This window comes from Corvus moneduloides, chromosome 27 (assembly GCF_009650955.1).
Source record: "Corvus moneduloides isolate bCorMon1 chromosome 27, bCorMon1.pri, whole genome shotgun sequence".
NCBI lineage: Eukaryota > Metazoa > Chordata > Aves > Passeriformes > Corvidae > Corvus > Corvus moneduloides.
Window position 1 is genome coordinate 5,415,585 of NC_045502.1, and position 18,463 is coordinate 5,434,047.

Consider the following 18,463-nt stretch of genomic DNA (forward strand, 5'->3'; position numbering starts at 1 on the left):
CAATTCTCTCCTCCAAGGAGTCCATGAGGAGCCTGTGGTGGGCATGGAGCTCAGTGGGAACCATTGATGCCTTGAGACTGTGGAAACCATGTTTTTACTAGAAAATGGACATAATGTGAACCAGCCATAAAACAGAAGAACCAGAGCACGTAAGACAGAAGGACTTGAGCACCTACACAGGGGAAGAGTCCATGGGGAGGTTGTGAGAAAGGAACAAGCAGCACTGGGGAGGATGTGAATGAGGAACAAGCAAAGGAAGAAAAGGATAAGAAAAGGCAAACTGAAGGACAGTTGTGACATACACGACAGACAATGTGACACACAGACAAGAGCCAATCACAAAGCATAAAGCAGCGTGTGAAAATAGCCCTGAACCCATAATAATTATGCACGATCGCGTGTAGGGAAAGCAAGAACTGTATATGAGGGACAGGAGGTCATCAATAAAATGGCTTCTGCCTGATTCACACCGAATCGTGTAGAGTCCATTGTTTGTCTCCGCAGCCACCAGAAGAAACAATTGGACAGAGCAGATGAAAATTTTAGGGTGTAAAGGTAAAAAATCAGCTCTTCCCAATGAATCTCCAATGTTGATCTGGCTCCCGATGGATGTTCCTGCCCCTGCGTTCACCCAGGTGCCTACGGGGATCCAGGAGAACGTGGAGAGCACCAGCCAGGGCTCTTCCCAACCTGGATCACAGGGAATGTGGGTCACCAGGGCTCTGCCAAACGTGGCTCCTCTGATGGGAGATGGAGTTGGAGCAGAGGACAAAGCTCTTCCCGCAGTCGGGGCACTCGCAGGGCTTCCCTCAGCGGTGCCTCCGTTGGTGTTGGGTCAAGTGAGAGCTCGTGGAGAAGCTCTTCCCACACTGGGGACACTTGTAGGGCCTCTCCCCGGTGTGGATGTGCCGGTGCCTGACGAGGTGGGAGTTTTGCTTGAAGCCCTTCCTGCAGTCGGGGCAGCGGAAGGGCCTCTCATCCGTGTGAATCCGCTGGTGCAGGAGGAGACTGGAGCTGGTCTGAAACCCCTTCCCACACTGGGGACACTCGTAGGGCCTCTCCCCGGTGTGGATGCGCCGATGGGTGACGAGGGTGGAGTTTTGTTTGAAGCCCTTCCTGCAGTCGGGGCAGCGGAAGGGCCTCTCATCCGTGTGAATCTGCTGGTGCTGGAGGAGACTGGAGCTGGTGTGGAACCTCTTCCCACACTCAGGACACTCGTAGGGCCTCTCCCCGGTGTGGATCCTCTGGTGGACACGTAGGTTGGAGATTGTGACAAAGCTCTTCCCACATTCCCCACACTCATAGGGCCTCTTCCCAGTGTGGAACCTCTGGTGCTGGATCAGGGTGCATCTCTGGCTGAAGCTCTTCCCACATTCCCCACACTCGTAGGGCCTCTCCCCGGTGTGGATCCTCTGGTGCTCGATCAGGTTGGAGCTCCACCTGAAGCTCTTCCCACATTCCCCACACTTGTGGGGCTTCTCCCCATCGTGAAGCTGCTCATGAACCACCAGCTCTGACCTCTGGCTGCATCTCCGGCCGCCTTCCCGGCACAGGGTGGGTCTTTCCTCCTCAGAGCACCCTGGGCTGCGTTTGCAGCCCCTCCTCCTGCGGGATCTCCGGGGCTTTTCCTCCCCGTTGCATTCCTGCGCCGTGGAGCCGCTCAAAACGGCCTCTTCCACCAGGTTCTGCTGCGGGGATTTGTCCTCCCTGGGCTCCGTGCTCAGCTCCTTGTCTGGGGAGGAAGGACAAGGAGAGGATGGGATTTGCCTCCGTGCCACAGGGAAGGGGAAGGAGATCCCCCCAGTCCGTCCCCGGCAGGACGGCGTCGGCAGCGGGGTTGTCCTGCAGCCGGGGGCGATGCTGGGCTGGGAGATGGAGCAGGAGAGAGGGGAAAGGGGCACTGACTTCCTCCTCACCTGCCTGGGGCTCCCGGGGCATCTTCCTCTTCCTCACAGCCTCCTCCTCCATCTGGCCAAGGGTTGGGAATGGGAAATCCTGGTTTGGGGAAAACAAGGGATGAGCACATTGAGTTTACAGGTCCCTCTGCCCAAGTCCATCTCTAGAAGTCACTGGGCACTGTGTGTCCATAAAAATCTGCTCTGAAAAAGCCTCTCAGGAGTTCCCCCTCTCTGGCCTCTCCCCTTGGGTGTTTGGGGGTTCCCCCCTGTCCCAGCTGCTGGGGGTCCCTCTTTTATTGGGAGTCCCCGTCTCTCCTTGGTCTCCACCCTCCCCAGGCTGCTGGGAGTCCAGGAATCCAAAAGCTCCCCCCTTTGGTCTCCCCACTTAGGGATGCTGGGGGTTATGGGATCCCCAGGTCCCTTCTCCCCTTATTCTCTGCTTCGGGGTGCAGGGGGTCCAAGGAGTCCCCCCTCCCCCTCTCCAGGCTGTTGAGGGTCCCGCGAATGGCGGCGCTCCCCCCTCTCTGGGCTCCCCACTTTGGGGCCCTGGGGGTCACAGGGGTTCGCTCCTCCAGACTGCCGGGGCTCCCCTGCTCCCGGTACTGCCCCTCTCTGCTCGTCCCACTCTGGGGCTCCCGAGGTTCCCCCTCCGGCTCTCCCAAGGGGTCCCGCAGCCCCCTGGCTCCGGGCTGGAGGTGGCCGTGCCTGACCCGGGCAGACCCAACCCCCACCACGGGGCGGACCCCACATCCCCCTGCCCGCTGCCAGGGCTCTGCTGGCACCGCCACCGGGACCCCCAGAAACACCTCCTGGGGACCCCCAATGTCCTCACAAGGGGCATTTTCTGCTCAGCTTTGGAGTTCTTCATTCTCCAAACATCCCCCCAAAAAAACCCAACCCAGGGAACCCCCCGGGATATCTGGGCCGAGCTCCCCCTCCCCGGGCACCTGCGGGATGGGGGGCGATGATCCCACGGGTGGGGGGCTGTGAATTCAGGGAGCGCTCAACCTCATGTGGGGAGTGACTGGGTCTGAACTGGGGGCAGCTGGGTTCAACTGGAACCACACTGGAAGATAATGGGAACAGCTGTGCCCATGCTGGGGTCATACTGGGATCCTACTGGAACTGACTGGGATGATACTGGGAGTATCTGAGAGGGACTGTGATCATACTGGAATCAGACTGCGAGGGACTGGAAAGGTACTGGACATGACTGGAACCATACTGGAGGTGACTGGGAGCAACAGAGACCATGCTGGGAGCAAATGGGATCGTATTTGGAGGAACTTGGAGTGACTGGATTCATACTGGGAGCAACTGGGCCCATACTGGGAGTGACAGGGAGGCACTCTGGGCATGACTGGAATAATACTGGGAGTTATCTGGGAGTGACTGGGGTCATACTGGGGGTGACTGTAACCATGCTGAGGGTGACTGGGTGCAGCTGGGATCATACTGGGAGTGACTGGAAGCAACTGGGATCATACTGGCATTGAGAGGGAGCAGTTGGGATCACATTTGGGGACACTGGGACCATACTGGAAGTGACTGGACCATACTGGCAGTGACTACGGGTCCTACTGGGATCATCCTGGGAGCCACTGGGATTACAGCGGGTGTGAATGGAACCTGACTGGGGGTTACTGGGAGCTGCTGGGCCCATGCTGGGAGGAAAATGTGGACACATTGGGAGTAACTGGGATCAACTGGAAGGTACTGGAACCATGCTGAGGGGACTGAGACCACAACTGGCATCATACTGGGAGCAACTGGGACTACACTTTGGGCAACTGACAGAAACTGGGATCATGCTGGAAGACCCTGGAAGTAACTGGGAAAGACTGGGATCATTCTGCGGTAACTGGAACCTTACTGGGGCAACTGGGAGTGCCTGGGAATGACTACAAGCATGCTGAGGGCAACTGGATATACTGGGGGTGACTGGAATCATACTGGGATTGACTGGGAGTGGCTGTGAGCAACTGGAATCGTGCTGAAAGCAACTGGGAAGAAGTGGGGTTGACTGGAATCATACTGGGATTGACTGGGAGTGGCTGTGAGCAACTGGAATCATGCTGAAAGCAGCTGGGAAGAAGTGGGAGTGACTGGGAGCATGCTGGGGGTGACTGGGATATACTGGGAGAGACAGGGAGTCACGGGGATCATACTGGAGGCTACTGGGCTCATGCTGGCATTGACAGGGAGCAACTGGGAACACCCTGGGGGCCACTGGCATCATACTGGGAGTGACTGGGATCATCCTGGGATTATTGTGGGTGTCAATGGGGGTTACTGGGAGCTACCAGCCCCATGCTGAGAGCCTACTGGGGATGCACTGGGAGGAACTGGGAATGATAGGATGCATGCTGGTGACAACTGGGATGTACTGGCCGTGACTGGGATAAATCTGGGGGCAACTGATCCATGCTGAGGTAACTGGCAGTGCCTGCAAATGACCACGAGAATGGTCAGGGCAACTGGGATATACTGGGAGTGTCTGAGACCATGCGGGTGGTGACTGGGACCACACTGGGTGTGACTGGGAATGTGCTGGGGGGAACTGAGACCATGCTGGGGGCAACTGGGAGCAATTGTGAGTGACTGGGGCCCTGCTGGGAGAGACTGGCATCATACTGGGAGTGACTGGGACTATGCTGGAGCAACTGGGAGAACTGAGAACACACCGGACAAAAGTGGGAAGAACTGGGAGCAACTGAGACTGTGCTGGGGGCAAATTGCATCCTAATGGGGAATGACTGGGAGTGACTGGGTTCATACTGGGAGCAACAGGGATTCTGCAGGGAGTGAGGGGAAGTGACCAGGATCATACTGGGACTGACTGGGCTCATACTGGGACTGAGGAGGAAACTGGAACCACTCGGGGAGGGAACTGGGCTCATACTGGGAGCAGCCATTTCCCGGCCCCGGGACCCCCGAGCCCCTTTCCCGGCCCCGGCACCCCCGAGCCCCTTTCCCGGCCCCGGCACCCCCGAGCCCCTTTCCCGGCCCCGGCACCCCCGAGCCCCTTTCCAGCCCCGGCACCCCCGAGCCCCTTTCCCGGCCCCGGGACCCCCGAGCCCCTTTCCCAGCCCCGGGACCCCCGAGCCCCTTTCCCGGCCCCGGCACCCCCGAGCCCCTTTCCAGCCCCGGCACCCCCGAGCCCCTTTCCCGGCCGTGCCGCCCCTGCAGCCCCCAGACCCCCCCGCCGGGGTCCCGCCAATCCCAGGGGTCCCCCCTCTCGGGCTCCCCGCTTTGGGCTTCTGGGGCTCTCCTCTCTCCGGGGTCCCGCTTAGGGAAGCCGCGCCTCTCCCGGGGCTCCCCAAAACCGGGGTCCCCCCGCCCCCGCCGGCCCCGCGCCGTCCCCACGGGGCCCCGGCACAGCTCGGAGGGCCCGGCCCGGGAAGCCCAACCCCCACCGCGGGGGGACCCGCATCCCCCCGCCCCCGCCGGGGCTCTGCCGCCACCGCCACCCCCAAAAACACCTCCCGGGACCCCCCGAGATCCGCCCCAGGGGCATCTGCGGCTCGCCTTTGCAGTCCCGCAAGCTCCAAACATCGCGCCGCCCGCCCCGACACACAGCATCAAACAGCGAGCCCCAAATCGATTCCCTGCGAGCTCCAAATATCCCTCCCCCCTCCAAAAACACCGCCCGGCATGTTTGGGCCGAGCTCCCCCTCCCCGGGCACCTGCGGGATGCGGGGCGGGCGATGCTCCCGGCCCGAGCGGCTGCGGATCCAGAGAGCGCTGCCCGCACCTGGAGCCTCCTCCGCCTGCTCCGGCTCCTCCTTCTTCCCGCCGTGCCTCCTCTTCCTCCTCCTCTGTCCCGCCTCCTCCTCCTGCTGCCCTTGCTCCGTGCCTGCGGCCGCGGCCCGGGAGCTCTCGGGGCAGCGGGGCCGGGCCGGGCCACGATGGGAAAGGGCTGGGTCACCCCAGAGCGAGCTGGGGCAGCGGAGCTTTGGGGCAACAACGGCAAAGGGGTGCGAGAGGGGGGATCCGGGCAGGTGGGACAGCGGCAAAGGGCTTCCAGTGGGGTCCCCCAGTTAAGCCCAGCACCCCAAACCCCGTGCCAGCCCTCCCCGTTCCCTCCCCAGCCCCGGCTGAGTGCGGGGCTCAGCCCAGGACCCGTCGCCGTTCGGGGCTCCCCCGAGTGCAGCAAACGGGAGAGTGCCCCCCGGGTGAATTTTTGGGGTTCGCTCTACCATCGGCGCTTTAAGATGCCCCGGTAAAGTCGGTGCCCACTGTAACTCCCGTTAAAAGGGCAACACCACTCCCGTTGATTCCGGCAGCGGAGCCCCGGGGGGGTTTGGGGGTCCCGGCAGGGTTTGGGGGTCCCGGGAGGGTTTGGGGGTACCTGGGTGGTGCCGATGATGGCGATGGGGACCCCGTGCTGGGTGTGAACATTCGCGAGGGGCTCCTGGGGGGGTTTTGTGGGTCCCGGGGGTTTTTGGGGTTCCGGGGGTTTTGGGGGTTTCCCGAGGGGGGTTTTTAAGAGTCCCAAAGTGGGGGTTTGGGTGATCCCACGGGGAATATTTGGAGGTCCCAAGGCTGTTTTGGGGTCCCTGCCGGTGATGGAGATGGGGGCCCCGTGCCAGGTATAAACCTTCTCAAGGGGGTCTGGGGGGTATTGGGAGGTCCCGTGGGAATTTTGGTGTCCTGAGAGGGTTTTGGGGGGTCTGTATGGGGCTTTGCGGTCCTGGGGAGTTTTTGGAGGGTCCCGGGGATATTTTCGGGGTCCCAGGAGAGGTTGGGGTTCCCCGGGGGGGTGTTGGGGATTCCCGGGAGGTTTTGGGGTACCTGGGCGATGCCGGTGACAGAGCTGGGGACCCCGTGCCGGGTATGAACCTTCTCGCTGCGCACGGGCAGCGTCAGCGTGTTCAGGGAGATCCTGGGGGGCCCGGGGGGTTCACCCCAAATCCCGGGGGACCCCAAATGCTGAGGGACCCCTGAACTCCCCTCACCGCTGGATGTGCTGCAGGCAGGGGGGCACCAGCACTCGGCCCCCACCCCCCACTCTGACGGGGGGGCTGCAGAAGAAATCTGGGGGGCACAGACGGGTGAATGGGAACACCTGGGACCATGGTGGGATCATAGTGGGATCATCCTGGGAGTGACTGGGATCATACTGAGTGTAACTGAAAGTGACTGGGATCATACTGGGGGTGACTGGGAGCCCCAGGGCCCATGCTGGGAGTGACGTGGGCCCCACCCTGGGTGGAACTGGGGGAACTGGCCCAGCCGGGGCTCAGGGTTGTTCTCCCCCAGGGCTGCTGCCACCCCCGGCCCCAGAGAGCCGAGGGACAGGGGAGAGCCGAGGGACAGGGGACAGCCAGGGAACACGGCCTGGCCCAGGGACACTGTGCTCCAGCACTCTGGGCTGTTGTGGCCGGGGCGTTGCCCTTGGGCTCCCAGGACAGGCAGAGGGGGCAGAATCCCCTCCAGGAGCTGTTGTTGGCTCGAAGCTTTGGTGTTGGACATTCCCGCGGAGCCACCTGCAGTGGCCGGAGCCCGGGCGGTGCCCGGTGCCACCAAAGCCGCTCCGTCAGTGCCCTCCTGCCCCGGGCAGGGCAGAGAACACCGAAGGAAAGGCCCGAGCTCGGCTCGGGGCAGGGAGAGGGCACTCCCCTGGCGCTGCCACGGGCACCACAGACCCGGCCTGGGGAAAGGATTGGGATTTATGTCCCAGCGAGTCGCAGCAGGGATCGCTTCTCATTTCACCGCTGTCATTTGATTGGCCATAAATTCCAATCATTTCCCCATGGAATTCCCATGGCAATGGGCTGGGGGGAGATCCATCCATGGAATTCTCACCTGACTGGGATGAGAGTGAGATCTGCCCATGGAAATTCCATGGGAATTCCTGCATTCCCAAGTGCCCCATTCCTGAATCCCACATTCCCATAGGAATTCCCCTCCCCCTCCCACACCCACCTTTGTGCTCCAGAGCCTCCTGACCACATCCGATGTATTTTGGGAGCTCTTCCACACAGGTGTGTCCCAGGTAATGCTTCATCTGCTCTGCCAGGATCCCTTTGGATTCCCAGCACCTCTGGGGGATCCGGGTGGCACCGTCGGACACCGCAAAGCTCCCGGATCCCAGCTGGAAGGAGATGAAATCCCACCCGTCGTAGCCGTGCCGCTGGGATCCATGGACGCTCCGTTGGACAGGAGGTCGCAGCTGGAAACCACCTGCACCGTGGGGAGACCTGGGAACGAGGAGAGAACGGACCCATGGAGTCGTGTCCCAGCCCCACGGAGCCCCTTGCAGCTCCCTGGATTCCTATGCCAGGCACGCAGATCCCATCCCACTCCCACAGATCCCATTCCCACAGATCCCAGCCCAGCCCCCGGCTCCCCCCACTCCCCCCGCTCTGGTTGTACCGGCCCCGTCTCCAGGTCACTGTCGGCCGCGTGCCGGTTCCTCTCCTTGAGCCGGGTCTGGCCATCCCAATAGTCCCGGGTCTGGCCATCCCAATATCCCGGGTCTGGCCATCCCAATATCCCGGGTCTGGCCATCCCAATATCCCGGGTCTGGCTATCCCAATATCCCGGGTCTGGCTATCCCAATGTCCTGGGTCTGGCTATCCCAATATCCCGGTCTGGCTATCCCAATATCCCGGGTCTGGCTATCCCAATATCCCGGGTCTGGCTATCCCAATATCCCGGCTGGGCTCCCACTCCCATCCCCGTGCCTGCGGCTCCATCCGGCCCCGCTCGCTGTGGCAGCGCTCGGAGGGGGTCCCGTCCACGTCCCCGTGATCAGGGACTGGGGGACCCCCGGGCCGGGCCCTGACAGCGCCACTTCCAGGTACTGCAGGGAGTGGAGAACTGGGGGGACACAGAGATCTGGGGGGGTGGGAGTTTGGGGATCCAGGGGGGTCCGCAGGTCAAGGAAAGGGGGCACTTGAAGAGCTGGGAGAGCTGGGAAGGAGGTTCAGGGGCTCAGAGTCAAGGAAAGGGGGTGCAGGGACTGGGAGAGGTGGGATGGGGTGTCCAGGGAATCCTGTGCCCAGGAAAGGGGGTGCCAGGGGCCCTCAGTGTGAGGGAAGGAGGTGCTGGGGGGCTGGGAAATGCAGGAATGGGGGCTCGGGGGTCCCAGGGTGAAGGAAGAGGATGGGTCTGGGGGCTGGGAGAGGGGAATGGCCAGGAAAAGGCTGCGTTGGTGCCGGATAAGGGGGTGCAGGGGGGTCTCAGTGCCGGGCAAAGGGGTAAAAGGGCATCTCGGTTCTCAGGAATGGGGGTGCAGGGGGGTCTCAGGGCCGAGGAAATGGGGGGCAGGGACTTGGAGAGGCAGAAGGGAGTTCCAGGGGCTCCCTGTGCCCAGGGAAGGGGGGTAACAGGGTGGGGGCACCCGGGAAGGGGGAGTTCAGGGGGTCTCTGGTTTTGCAGAAAGGTGGGGCTGGGGGCTGGGAAAGGCAGGAATGGGGGTCCGAGGCGTTCCAGGGCGTTCCAGGGTCAAGCACACGGGAGGTCTGGAGGCTGGGAGACATGGGATGGCCGGGAAAAGGGGAGCAGGGGGGTCCTGATGTCCGGCAGTAGGGGATTCAGGGGGGTCCCTGTGCAGGATGAGGGGTTCAGGGGGGTCCCGGGGGTGCTGGGGTCCCAGTCCCCCCTCGCCGCCCCAGGAGCCCCCAGCCCCAGCGCTGGAGCCATCGCGCTGCTCCGGGCAGATGCCGGCGGCGCAGGCTGGGAGATGCGGCAGTGCCCGAGGGAGGGCGGGGGAACGGGGGGATCACTTCCAGCTGTCCCCAGGGAAGGCTCTGTCAATCCCAGTCAATCCCAGTATGGTTACAGACACTCCCAGTACATCCCAGTTCCCGTCAGCATGCACCCTGTCACCCCCAGCATGCTCCCAGTCACTCCCACCTCCTCCCAGTTGCTTTCAGCACGATTCCAGTAGCTCACTAGCCACTCCCAGTCAATCCCACTATGATTCCAGTCACCCTCAGTGTGATCCCAGTCTCACCCAGCATGGTCCTGGTTGTTCCCAGTCTGGTTCCAGTCACCCCCAGTATGGTTACAGACACTCCCAGTATATCCCAGTTACCCTCAGCATGTCCGTAGTCATTCCCAGACACTCCTAGCGGCCCCAGTGAGGTGTTAGCTATCCCAGTATGATCCCAGTCATGCCCAGAATATCCCAGTTGCCTCCAGCATGCATCCAGTCATTCCCAGTTATTCCCAGTTGCTTGCAGCATCATCCCAGTTTCTCTCGGTTGCTCCCAGTAGCCCAACGTGTGATCCCAGTTGCTCCCTTTCAACACCAATATGATCCCAGTCACCTCCAGTATCATCCCAGTCACATGCCAGCACTGCCAGTATGGTCCCATTATCATCCCAGTTGCTTCCAATCACTCCCAGTATGGTCCCAGTTGCCTCCAGCATGGTTCCAGTTGCTTCCTAGATCAACCCAGTCAGTCCCAGTATGATGCCATTTGCCCCCAGCGTGCTCCCAGTTGCTCCCAGTCACCCCCAGTAGGGGGGATGGATATGCATGGTGTGTTCCCAGTCACTCTCAGATACTCCCAGTATTAGTCCAGTCACTCCCAATATGATCCAAATGTGACCCCAGTGTGCTCCCAGTCGCTGCCAGTATGAACCAGTTGTGCCCCACATGGTTCCAGTTGCTCTCTTTCACCCTCACTTTAGTTCCAGTCACTCCCAGTCTCTCCCAGTGTACCCCAGTTCCCTCCAGCATATTCCCAGTCACTCCCAGTTCCTTCCAGCATGATCCCATTTGCTCACAGCCACTCCCAGTCAGCCTCAGCATAGTCACACTCACTGCCAGTATGATCCCAGCCACCTCCAGCATGATCCCAGTTATCCCAGTTCATCGCAGTGTAAGCCCAGTTGCTTCCAGTGATGCCCAGCATGCACCCAGTCACTCCCAGCTGATCCTAGCAGGATCTCAGTTGCTCCCAGCTGCTCCTGGTCACCCTCAGCATGATCCCAGTCACTCCCAGTGTATCCCATTTGCCCCCAACATGGTGTCAATTGCCCCCTGCAGGCTCCTGCTCACTCCCAGTATGATCCCAGTACAAACCAGTCACTGCCAGTGGTGCCACTCCTGGGATCCCCCAGCCCTCTCTGCGTTCCCCCCTCCCGGCTCTCCAGGCTCCCCAGAGGAGCCCCAAGGGCTGCAAGTTTCCACCCAGGGTCCCCAGCAAGGCCCAGTTTGGATGTGCAGCCCCCAGTTTTCCCAGTTTCCCTCTCCTTTCCCCGGGCCGGGTTCCCCCGCCCCCAGCGGGTGGGAGCAGCCCCGCGCTGCCCATCCCGACCTGTCCCGGCTCCATCCCCGCTGCTCCCGCAGGCTGCGAGGGGCTCGGGAACGGGGGACCCAGGGTGTGGCTGGTGCTGGGGGAGGAGGAGGGATGGGAGAGGAGGGAGGATGAAGAAGGAGAGCGAGAAGGGATGGAAGCAGGAGAAGGAGGTGGGATTAGGGAGGAGGAGGAGGAGGGATGGGAGAGGAGGAGCAGGAGGAAGAGGAGGTGTCCCAAGTCTGTTTTGGGGTACCTGCCAGTGATGGAGATGGGGCCCCCCAGGATCTCCCTGAACACGCTGACGCTGCCCGTGCGCAGCGAGAAGGTTCATACCCGGCACGGGGTCCCCAGCTCTGTCACCGGCATCGCCCAGGTACCCCAAAACCTCCTGGGAATCCCCAACACCTCCCCGGGGAACCCCAACCTCTCCTGGGACCCCGAAAATATCCCCGGGACCCTCCAAAAACTCCCCAGGACCGCAAAGCCCCATACAGACCCCCCAAAACCCTCTCAGGACACCAAAATTCCCACGGGACCTCCCAATACCCCCCAGACCCCCTTGAGAAGGTTTATACCTGGCACGGGGCCCCCATCTCCATCACCGGCAGGGACCCCAAAACAGCCTTGGGACCTCCAAATATTCCCCGTGGGATCACCCAAACCCCCACTTTGGGACTCTTAAAAACCCCCCTCGGGAAACCCCCAAAACCCCCGGAACCCCAAAAACCCCCGGAACCCACAAAACACCCCCAGGAGCCCCTCGCGAATGTTCACACCCAGCACGGGGTCCCCATCGCCATCATCGGCACCACCCAGGTACCCCCAAACCCTGCTGGGACCCCCAAACCCTCCTGGGACCCCCAAACCATCCCGGGGCTCCGCTGCCGGAATCAACGGGAGTGGTGTTGCCCTTTTAACGGGAGTTACAGCGGGCACCGACTTTACCGGGGCATCTTAAAGCGCCGATGGTAGAGCGAACCCCAAAAATTCACCCGGGGGGCACTCTCCCGTTTGCTGCACTCGGGGGAGCCCCGAACGGCGACGGGTCCTGGGCTGAGCCCCGCACTCAGCCGGGGCTGGGGAGGGAACGGGGAGGGCTGGCACGGGGTTTGGGGTGCTGGGCTTAACTGGGGGACCCCACTGGAAGCCCTTTGCCGCTGTCCCACCTGCCCGGATCCCCCCTCTCGCACCCCTTTGCCGTTGTTGCCCCAAAGCTCCGCTGCCCCAGCTCGCTCTGGGGTGACCCAGCCCTTTCCCATCGTGGCCCGGCCCGGCCCCGCTGCCCCGAGAGCTCCCGGGCCGCGGCCGCAGGCACGGAGCAAGGGCAGCAGGAGGAGGAGGCGGGACAGAGGAGGAGGAAGAGGAGGCACGGCGGGAAGAAGGAGGAGCCGGAGCAGGCGGAGGAGGCTCCGCGTGCGGGCAGCGCTCTCTGGATCCGCAGCCGCTCGGGCCGGGAGCATCGCCCGCCCCGCATCCCGCAGGTGCCCGGGGAGGGGGAGCTCGGCCCAAACATGCCGGGCGGTGTTTTTGGAGGGGGGAGGGATATTTGGAGCGGGCAGGGAATCGATTTGGGGCTCGCTGTTTGATGCTGTGTGTCGGGGCGGGCGGCGCGATGTTTGGAGCTTGCGGGACTGCAAAGGCGAGCCGCAGATGCCCCTGGGGCGGATCTCGGGGGGTCCCGGGAGGTGTTTTTGGGGGTGGCGGTGGCGGCAGAGCCCCGGCGGGGGCGGGGGGATGCGGGTCCCCCCGCGGTGGGGGTTGGGCTTCCCGGGCCGGGCCCTCCGAGCTGTGCCGGGGCCCCGTGGGGACGGCGCGGGGCCGGCGGGGGCGGGGGGACCCCGGTTTTGGGGAGCCCCGGGAGAGGCGCGGCTTCCCTAAGCGGGACCCCGGAGAGAGGAGAGCCCCAGAAGCCCAAAGCGGGGAGCCCGAGAGGGGGGACCCCTGGGATTGGCGGGAGCCCGGCGGGGGGGTCTGGGGGCTGCAGGGGCGGCACGGCCGGGAAAGGGGCTCGGGGGTGCCGGGGCCGGGAAAGGGGCTCGGGGGTGCCGGGGCTGGAAAGGGGCTCGGGGGTCCCGGGGCCGGGAAAGGGGCTCGGGGGTCCCGGGCTGGAAAGGGGCTCGGGGGTCCCGGGGCCGGGAAAGGGGCTCGGGGGTGCCGGGGCCGGGAAATGGCTGCTCCCAGTATGAGCCCAGTTCCCTCCCCGAGTGGTTCCAGTTTCCTCCTCAGTCCCAGTATGAGCCCAGTCAGTCCCAGTATGATCCTGGTCACTTCCCCTCACTCCCTGCAGAATCCCTGTTGCTCCCAGTATGAACCCAGTCACTCCCAGTCATTCCCCATTAGGATGCAATTTGCCCCCAGCACAGTCTCAGTTGCTCCCAGTTCTTCCCACTTTTGTCTGGTGTGTTCTCAGTTCTCCCAGTTGCTCCAGCATAGTCCCAGTCACCCCCAGTATGATGCCAGTCTCTCCCAGCAGGGCCCCAGTCACTCACAATTGCTCCCAGTTGCCCCCAGCATGGTCTCAGTTCCCCCCAGCACATTCCCAGTCACACCCAGTGTGGTCCCAGTCACCACCCGCATGGTCTCAGACACTCCCAGTATATCCCAGTTGCCCTGACCATTCTCGTGGTCATTTGCAGGCACTGCCAGTTACCTCAGCATGGATCAGTTGCCCTCAGATTTATCCCAGTCACGGCCAGTACATCCCAGTTGTCACCAGCATGCATCCTATCATTCCCAGTTCCTCCCAGTGCATCCCCAGTAGGCTCTCAGCATGGGGCTGGTAGCTCCCAGTAACCCCCATTGACACCCACAATAATCCCAGGATGATCCCAGTCACTCCCAGTATGATGCCAGTGGCCCCCAGGGTGTTCCCAGTTGCTCCCTGTCAATGCCAGCATGAGCCCAGTAGCCTCCAGTATGATCCCCGTGACTCCCTGTCTCTCCCAGTATATCCCAGTCACCCCCAGCATACTCCCAGTCACTCCCACCTCTTCCCAGGTGCTTTCAGCATGATTCCAGTTGCTCACAGCCACTCCCAGTCAACCCCAGTATGATTCCAGTCAACCCCACTTCTTCCCAGTTGCTTTCAGCACGATTCCTGTTGCTCACAGCCACTCCCAGTCAATCCCAGTATGATTCCAGTCACCCCTAGTATGACCCCAGTCACTCCCAGGTACTCCCAGTATTATTCCAGTTGCCCCCAGAGTGACTCCCTGTCACTCCCAGTGTGGGCCCAGTTGCTCCCAGTATGAATCCAGTCACTCCAAGTTACTCCAAATACGATCAATCCCATTTGTTCCCAGCATGGTCTCTGTTGCTCCCAGTCACCTCCAGTATGGTTCCAGTCATGTCCAGCACCTTTCCAGTCCCTCCCAGTCTGATTCCAGTATGATCACAGTCGCTCTCAGATACTCCCAGTATCATCCCAGTCAGTTCCAGTAGGATCCCAGTATGACCCCAGCATGGGCACAGCTGTTCCCATTATCTTCCAGTGTGGTTCCAGTTGAACCCAGTTGGCCCCAGTTCAGACCCAGTCACTCCCCACATGAGGTTGAGCACTCCCTGAATTCACAGCCCCCCACCCGTGGGATCATCGCCCCCATCCCGCAGGTGCCCGGGGAGGGGGAGCTCGGCCCAGATATCCCGGGGGGGTTCCCTGGGTTGGGTTTTTTTGGGGGGATGTTTGGAGAATGAAGAACTCCAAAGCTGAGCAGAAAATGCCCCTTGTGAGGACATTGGGGGTCCCCAGGAGGTGTTTCTGGGGGTCCCGGTGGCGGTGCCAGCAGAGCCCTGGCAGCGGGCAGGGGGATGTGGGGTCCGCCCCGTGGTGGGGGTTGGGTCTGCCCGGGTCAGGCACGGCCACCTCCAGCCCGGAGCCAGGGGGCTGCGGGACCCCTTGGGAGAGCCGGAGGGGGAACCTCGGGAGCCCCAGAGTGGGACGAGCAGAGAGGGGCAGTACCGGGAGCAGGGGAGCCCCGGCAGTCTGGAGGAGCGAACCCCTGTGACCCCCAGGGCCCCAAAGTGGGGAGCCCAGAGAGGGGGGAGCGCCGCCATTCGCGGGACCCTCAACAGCCTGGAGAGGGGGAGGGGGGACTCCTTGGACCCCCTGCACCCCGAAGCAGAGAATAAGGGGAGAAGGGACCTGGGGATCCCATAACCCCCAGCATCCCTAAGTGGGGAGACCAAAGGGGGGAGCTTTTGGATTCCTGGACTCCCAGCAGCCTGGAGAGGGTGGAGACCAAGGAGAGAGGAGGACTCCCAATAAAAGAGGGACCCCCAGCAGCTGGGACAGGGGGGAACCCCCAAACACCAAAGGGGAGAGACCAGAGACAGGGAACTCCTGAGAGGCTTTTTCAGAGCAGATTTTTATGGACACACAGTGCCCAGTGACTTCTAGAGATGGACTTGGGCAGAGGGACCTGTAAACTCAATGTGCTCATCCCTTGTTTCTCCCCAAACCAGGATTTCCCATTCCCAACCCTTGGCCAGATGGAGGAGGAGGCTGTGAGGAAGAGGAAGATGCCCCGGGAGCCCCAGGCAGGTGAGGAGGAAGTCAGTGCCCCTTTCCCCTCTCTCCTGCTCCATCTCCCAGCCCAGCATCGCCCCCGGCTGCAGGACAACCCCGCTGCCGACGCCGTCCTGCCGGGGACGGACTGGGGGGATCTCCTTGCCCTTCCCTGTGGCACGGAGGCAAATCCCATCCTCTCCTTGTCCTTCCTCCCCAGACAAGGAGCTGAGCACAGAGCCCAGGGAGGACAAATCCCCGCGGCAGAACCTGGTGGAAGAGGCCGTTTTGAGCGGCTCCACAGCGCAGGAATCCAACGGGGAGGAAAAGCCCCGGAGATCCCGCAGGAGGAGGGGCTGCAAACGCAGCCCAGGATGCTCTGAGGAGGAAAGACCCACCCTGTGCCGGGAAGGCGTCCGGAGATCCAGCCAGAGGTCGGAGCTGGTGGTTCATGAGCAGCTTCACAATGGGGAGAAGCCCCACACGTGTGGGGAATGTGGGAAGAGCTTCAGGTGGAGCTCCCACCTGATCCGCCACCAGAGGATCCACACCGGGGAGAGGCCCTATGAGTGTGGGGAATGTGGGAAGAGCTTCAGCAACTGCTCCCACCTGATCCGCCACCAGCTCACCCACACAGGGGAGAGGCCCTACGAGTGTGGGGAATGTGGGAAGAGCTTCAGAGACAGCTCTGACCTGATCATCCACCAGAGGATCCACACCGGGGAGAGGCCCTACAAGTGTCCTGAGTGTGGGAAGAGGTTTCACACCAGCTCCCATCTCCTCCTGCACCAGCGGATTCACACAGAGGAGAAGCCCTTCCGCTGTCCCGAATGCAGGAGGGGCTTCAACCGCAACTCCCACCTCATCACCCACCAGCGCATCCACACTGGGGAGAGGCCCTACGAGTGTCCCGAGTGTGGGAAGAGCTTCTCACAGAGCTCCTCCTTGATCGTCCACCAGCGCATCCACACTGGGGAGAGGCCCTACGAGTGTCCCCAGTGTGGGAAGAGCTTCTCCAGGAGCTCTCACTTGACCCAACACCAACGGAGGCACCGCTAAGGGAAGCCCTGCGAGTGCCCCGACTGCGGGAAGAGCTTTGTCATCTGCTCCAACTCCATCTCCCATCAGAGGAGCCACGTTTGGCAGAGCCCTGGTGACCCACATTCCCTGTGATCCGTGTTGGGAAGAGCCCTGGCTGGTGCTCTCCACGTTCTCCTGGATCCCCGTAGGCACCTGGGTGCACGCAGGGGCAGGAACATCCATCGGGACTCAGATCAACATTGGAGATTCATTGGGAAGAGCTGATTTTTTACCTTTACACCCTAAAATTTTCATCTGCTCTGTCCAATTGTTTCTACTGGTGGTATCAAGCAACCCTGGATGATCTTGGAGATCTTCTGCAGCCTAAGTAACTTCTGTGTTAATCCTACTGAAACAACCAAAATTGGAGTAAAAATAAAGAAATTAAACAAAGAGATCTAAGGCTGCTCAATTTTACTGGAATTTGGGGGTGACTTTACTGTTCAGGGGAATATTCGGGAAGATCTGAGTGCTGTGGGGCTGTGAAGCCAGGCAGATTGGGCCCACAATCTCACAATTGTGCTGGCAGAACGTGTCCACCTAAGCCCGTCTGTTCTCCAGGAATTCCGGTTGTTTGTCTCAGTCCCTGGCCTGGGTCTCCCCCTTTGGGGTGTGACCTCCAAAGTGCCCAAATCGCTGCTGAAGTGCCTGAGCTGCTCTGGGCTGTGGATGTTCCTGTCCCCCAGCCTGTCCTGGTCAGTGCCATGGGGGGTGGGAGGGGGTCTGGGGGCTCCTGGGGGGACTGGGAGGGGCTTTTGTGTCTCTTGAGGGCATTTGTGGTGCTTGGAGGGGCCTTTTGGAGGGGTCTCTGAGAGAGTTTATGTGATCTTGGCTGTGCCGTGTGGCTCGGAGAGAATTTTGTGGTTCTTGGGGTCATTTATGATGCAGGGAGTGGTTGGGGGGGTTCCTGGCCGGGAGCTGTGGGGTGGTTTGAGGGGTCTGGGAGTGGCTGTGGGGCTGGGAGGGGGTTTTAGGGCAGTTGTGACCTCCCCCCCAGACCCCCAAAGCTCCCGCCAGACCCCCCCCAAGATGCTGCCCGGAGTCGGGGGCTCCATGTTGGGGTTCATCGTCCTGGCGCTGCAGGAGAAGGTGAGGGGGGTCCCCAGGGGCCGTGTGTGTCCCCCCAGAGCGTGTGTGACCCCCCCCATCCCGGTGTCACCCCCTTGTCCCTGCCCACAGGGCTCCTGAGCCAGCCCCTGCTGCCCTGGGAGGGAATTTGGGGAGGGGGCAGAGGGGGTGCGCAGCCCCCGCCGGGGGATGACCCCGGCCCAGCGCCCTTCGTTCAGCACCGAGCTGGGCTTGGGGCCGCAGGAGGAAGAGGCCGATGGGAAGCAGATCCTGCAGGGGGGACAGGGCTTGGGCTCAGGGCAAGGTCCTGCCCTGCACACCTGGCTCAGGTGTGAGCCTGCCCCGGGAAGGGAGCGGGACATTCCCATCCCCACGGATCAGGGCTGGGAGCAGCGCTGGGAGCACGGACATGGAAATCCTGGGAGCCACTGGGACCGCCCTGGGGGGTGAATTATCCCCCCCAGCACCTTTCCAGGCCGCCCTGCGAGCTGAGAAATGCTCGCTGGGCCTCGGCCTTGGCCAAGAGCCCCCGGGCTCAGCTGCTCTGAGCTCAGGCGCTGCCGGCTCCCGCAGCCCGCCCAGGGCCGCCCTGCCCGTGCCGGGGCTGTGCTGGAATTCTCTGCTGCTGCTGCTGGGCCACTCGGGGGGTCTGGCCC

The 18,463-nt window shown here is 62.1% G+C and overlaps 2 protein-coding genes across 3 annotated transcripts; one reads left to right on the forward strand and one right to left on the reverse strand.

Annotated features, from left to right (window-relative positions):
• Positions 1–78: 78 nt before the first annotated feature.
• LOC116435483 (zinc finger protein 205-like) lies at positions 79–9,868 on the reverse strand. Its single transcript, XM_032091819.1, is given in 11 exon segments — positions 79–1,242; positions 1,327–1,732; positions 1,917–1,962; positions 1,964–2,000; positions 5,585–6,093; positions 6,250–6,312; positions 6,693–6,783; positions 6,857–6,935; positions 7,827–8,084; positions 8,574–8,723; positions 9,862–9,868. Coding segments are annotated over 11 exon segments (2,079 nt in total). The 3' UTR covers positions 79–809.
• Positions 9,869–13,588: 3,720 nt separating this feature from the next.
• Positions 13,589–17,136, forward strand: LOC116435684 (zinc finger protein 239-like). Of its 2 annotated transcripts, XM_032092204.1 has the most exons (3): positions 13,589–15,695; positions 15,880–16,555; positions 16,640–17,136. In XM_032092204.1, exons 1-3 carry the CDS (start codon positions 15,554–15,556, stop codon positions 16,716–16,718), a joined length of 897 nt encoding a protein of 298 aa, XP_031948095.1. In that variant the 5' UTR covers positions 13,589–15,553; the 3' UTR covers positions 16,719–17,136. The 2 variants fall into 2 exon arrangements, with proteins under 2 accessions (XP_031948095.1, XP_031948094.1); XM_032092203.1 differs by having other exon boundaries at positions 13,591–15,695; positions 15,880–17,136.
• The last annotated feature ends 1,327 nt before the right edge of the window (positions 17,137–18,463 follow it).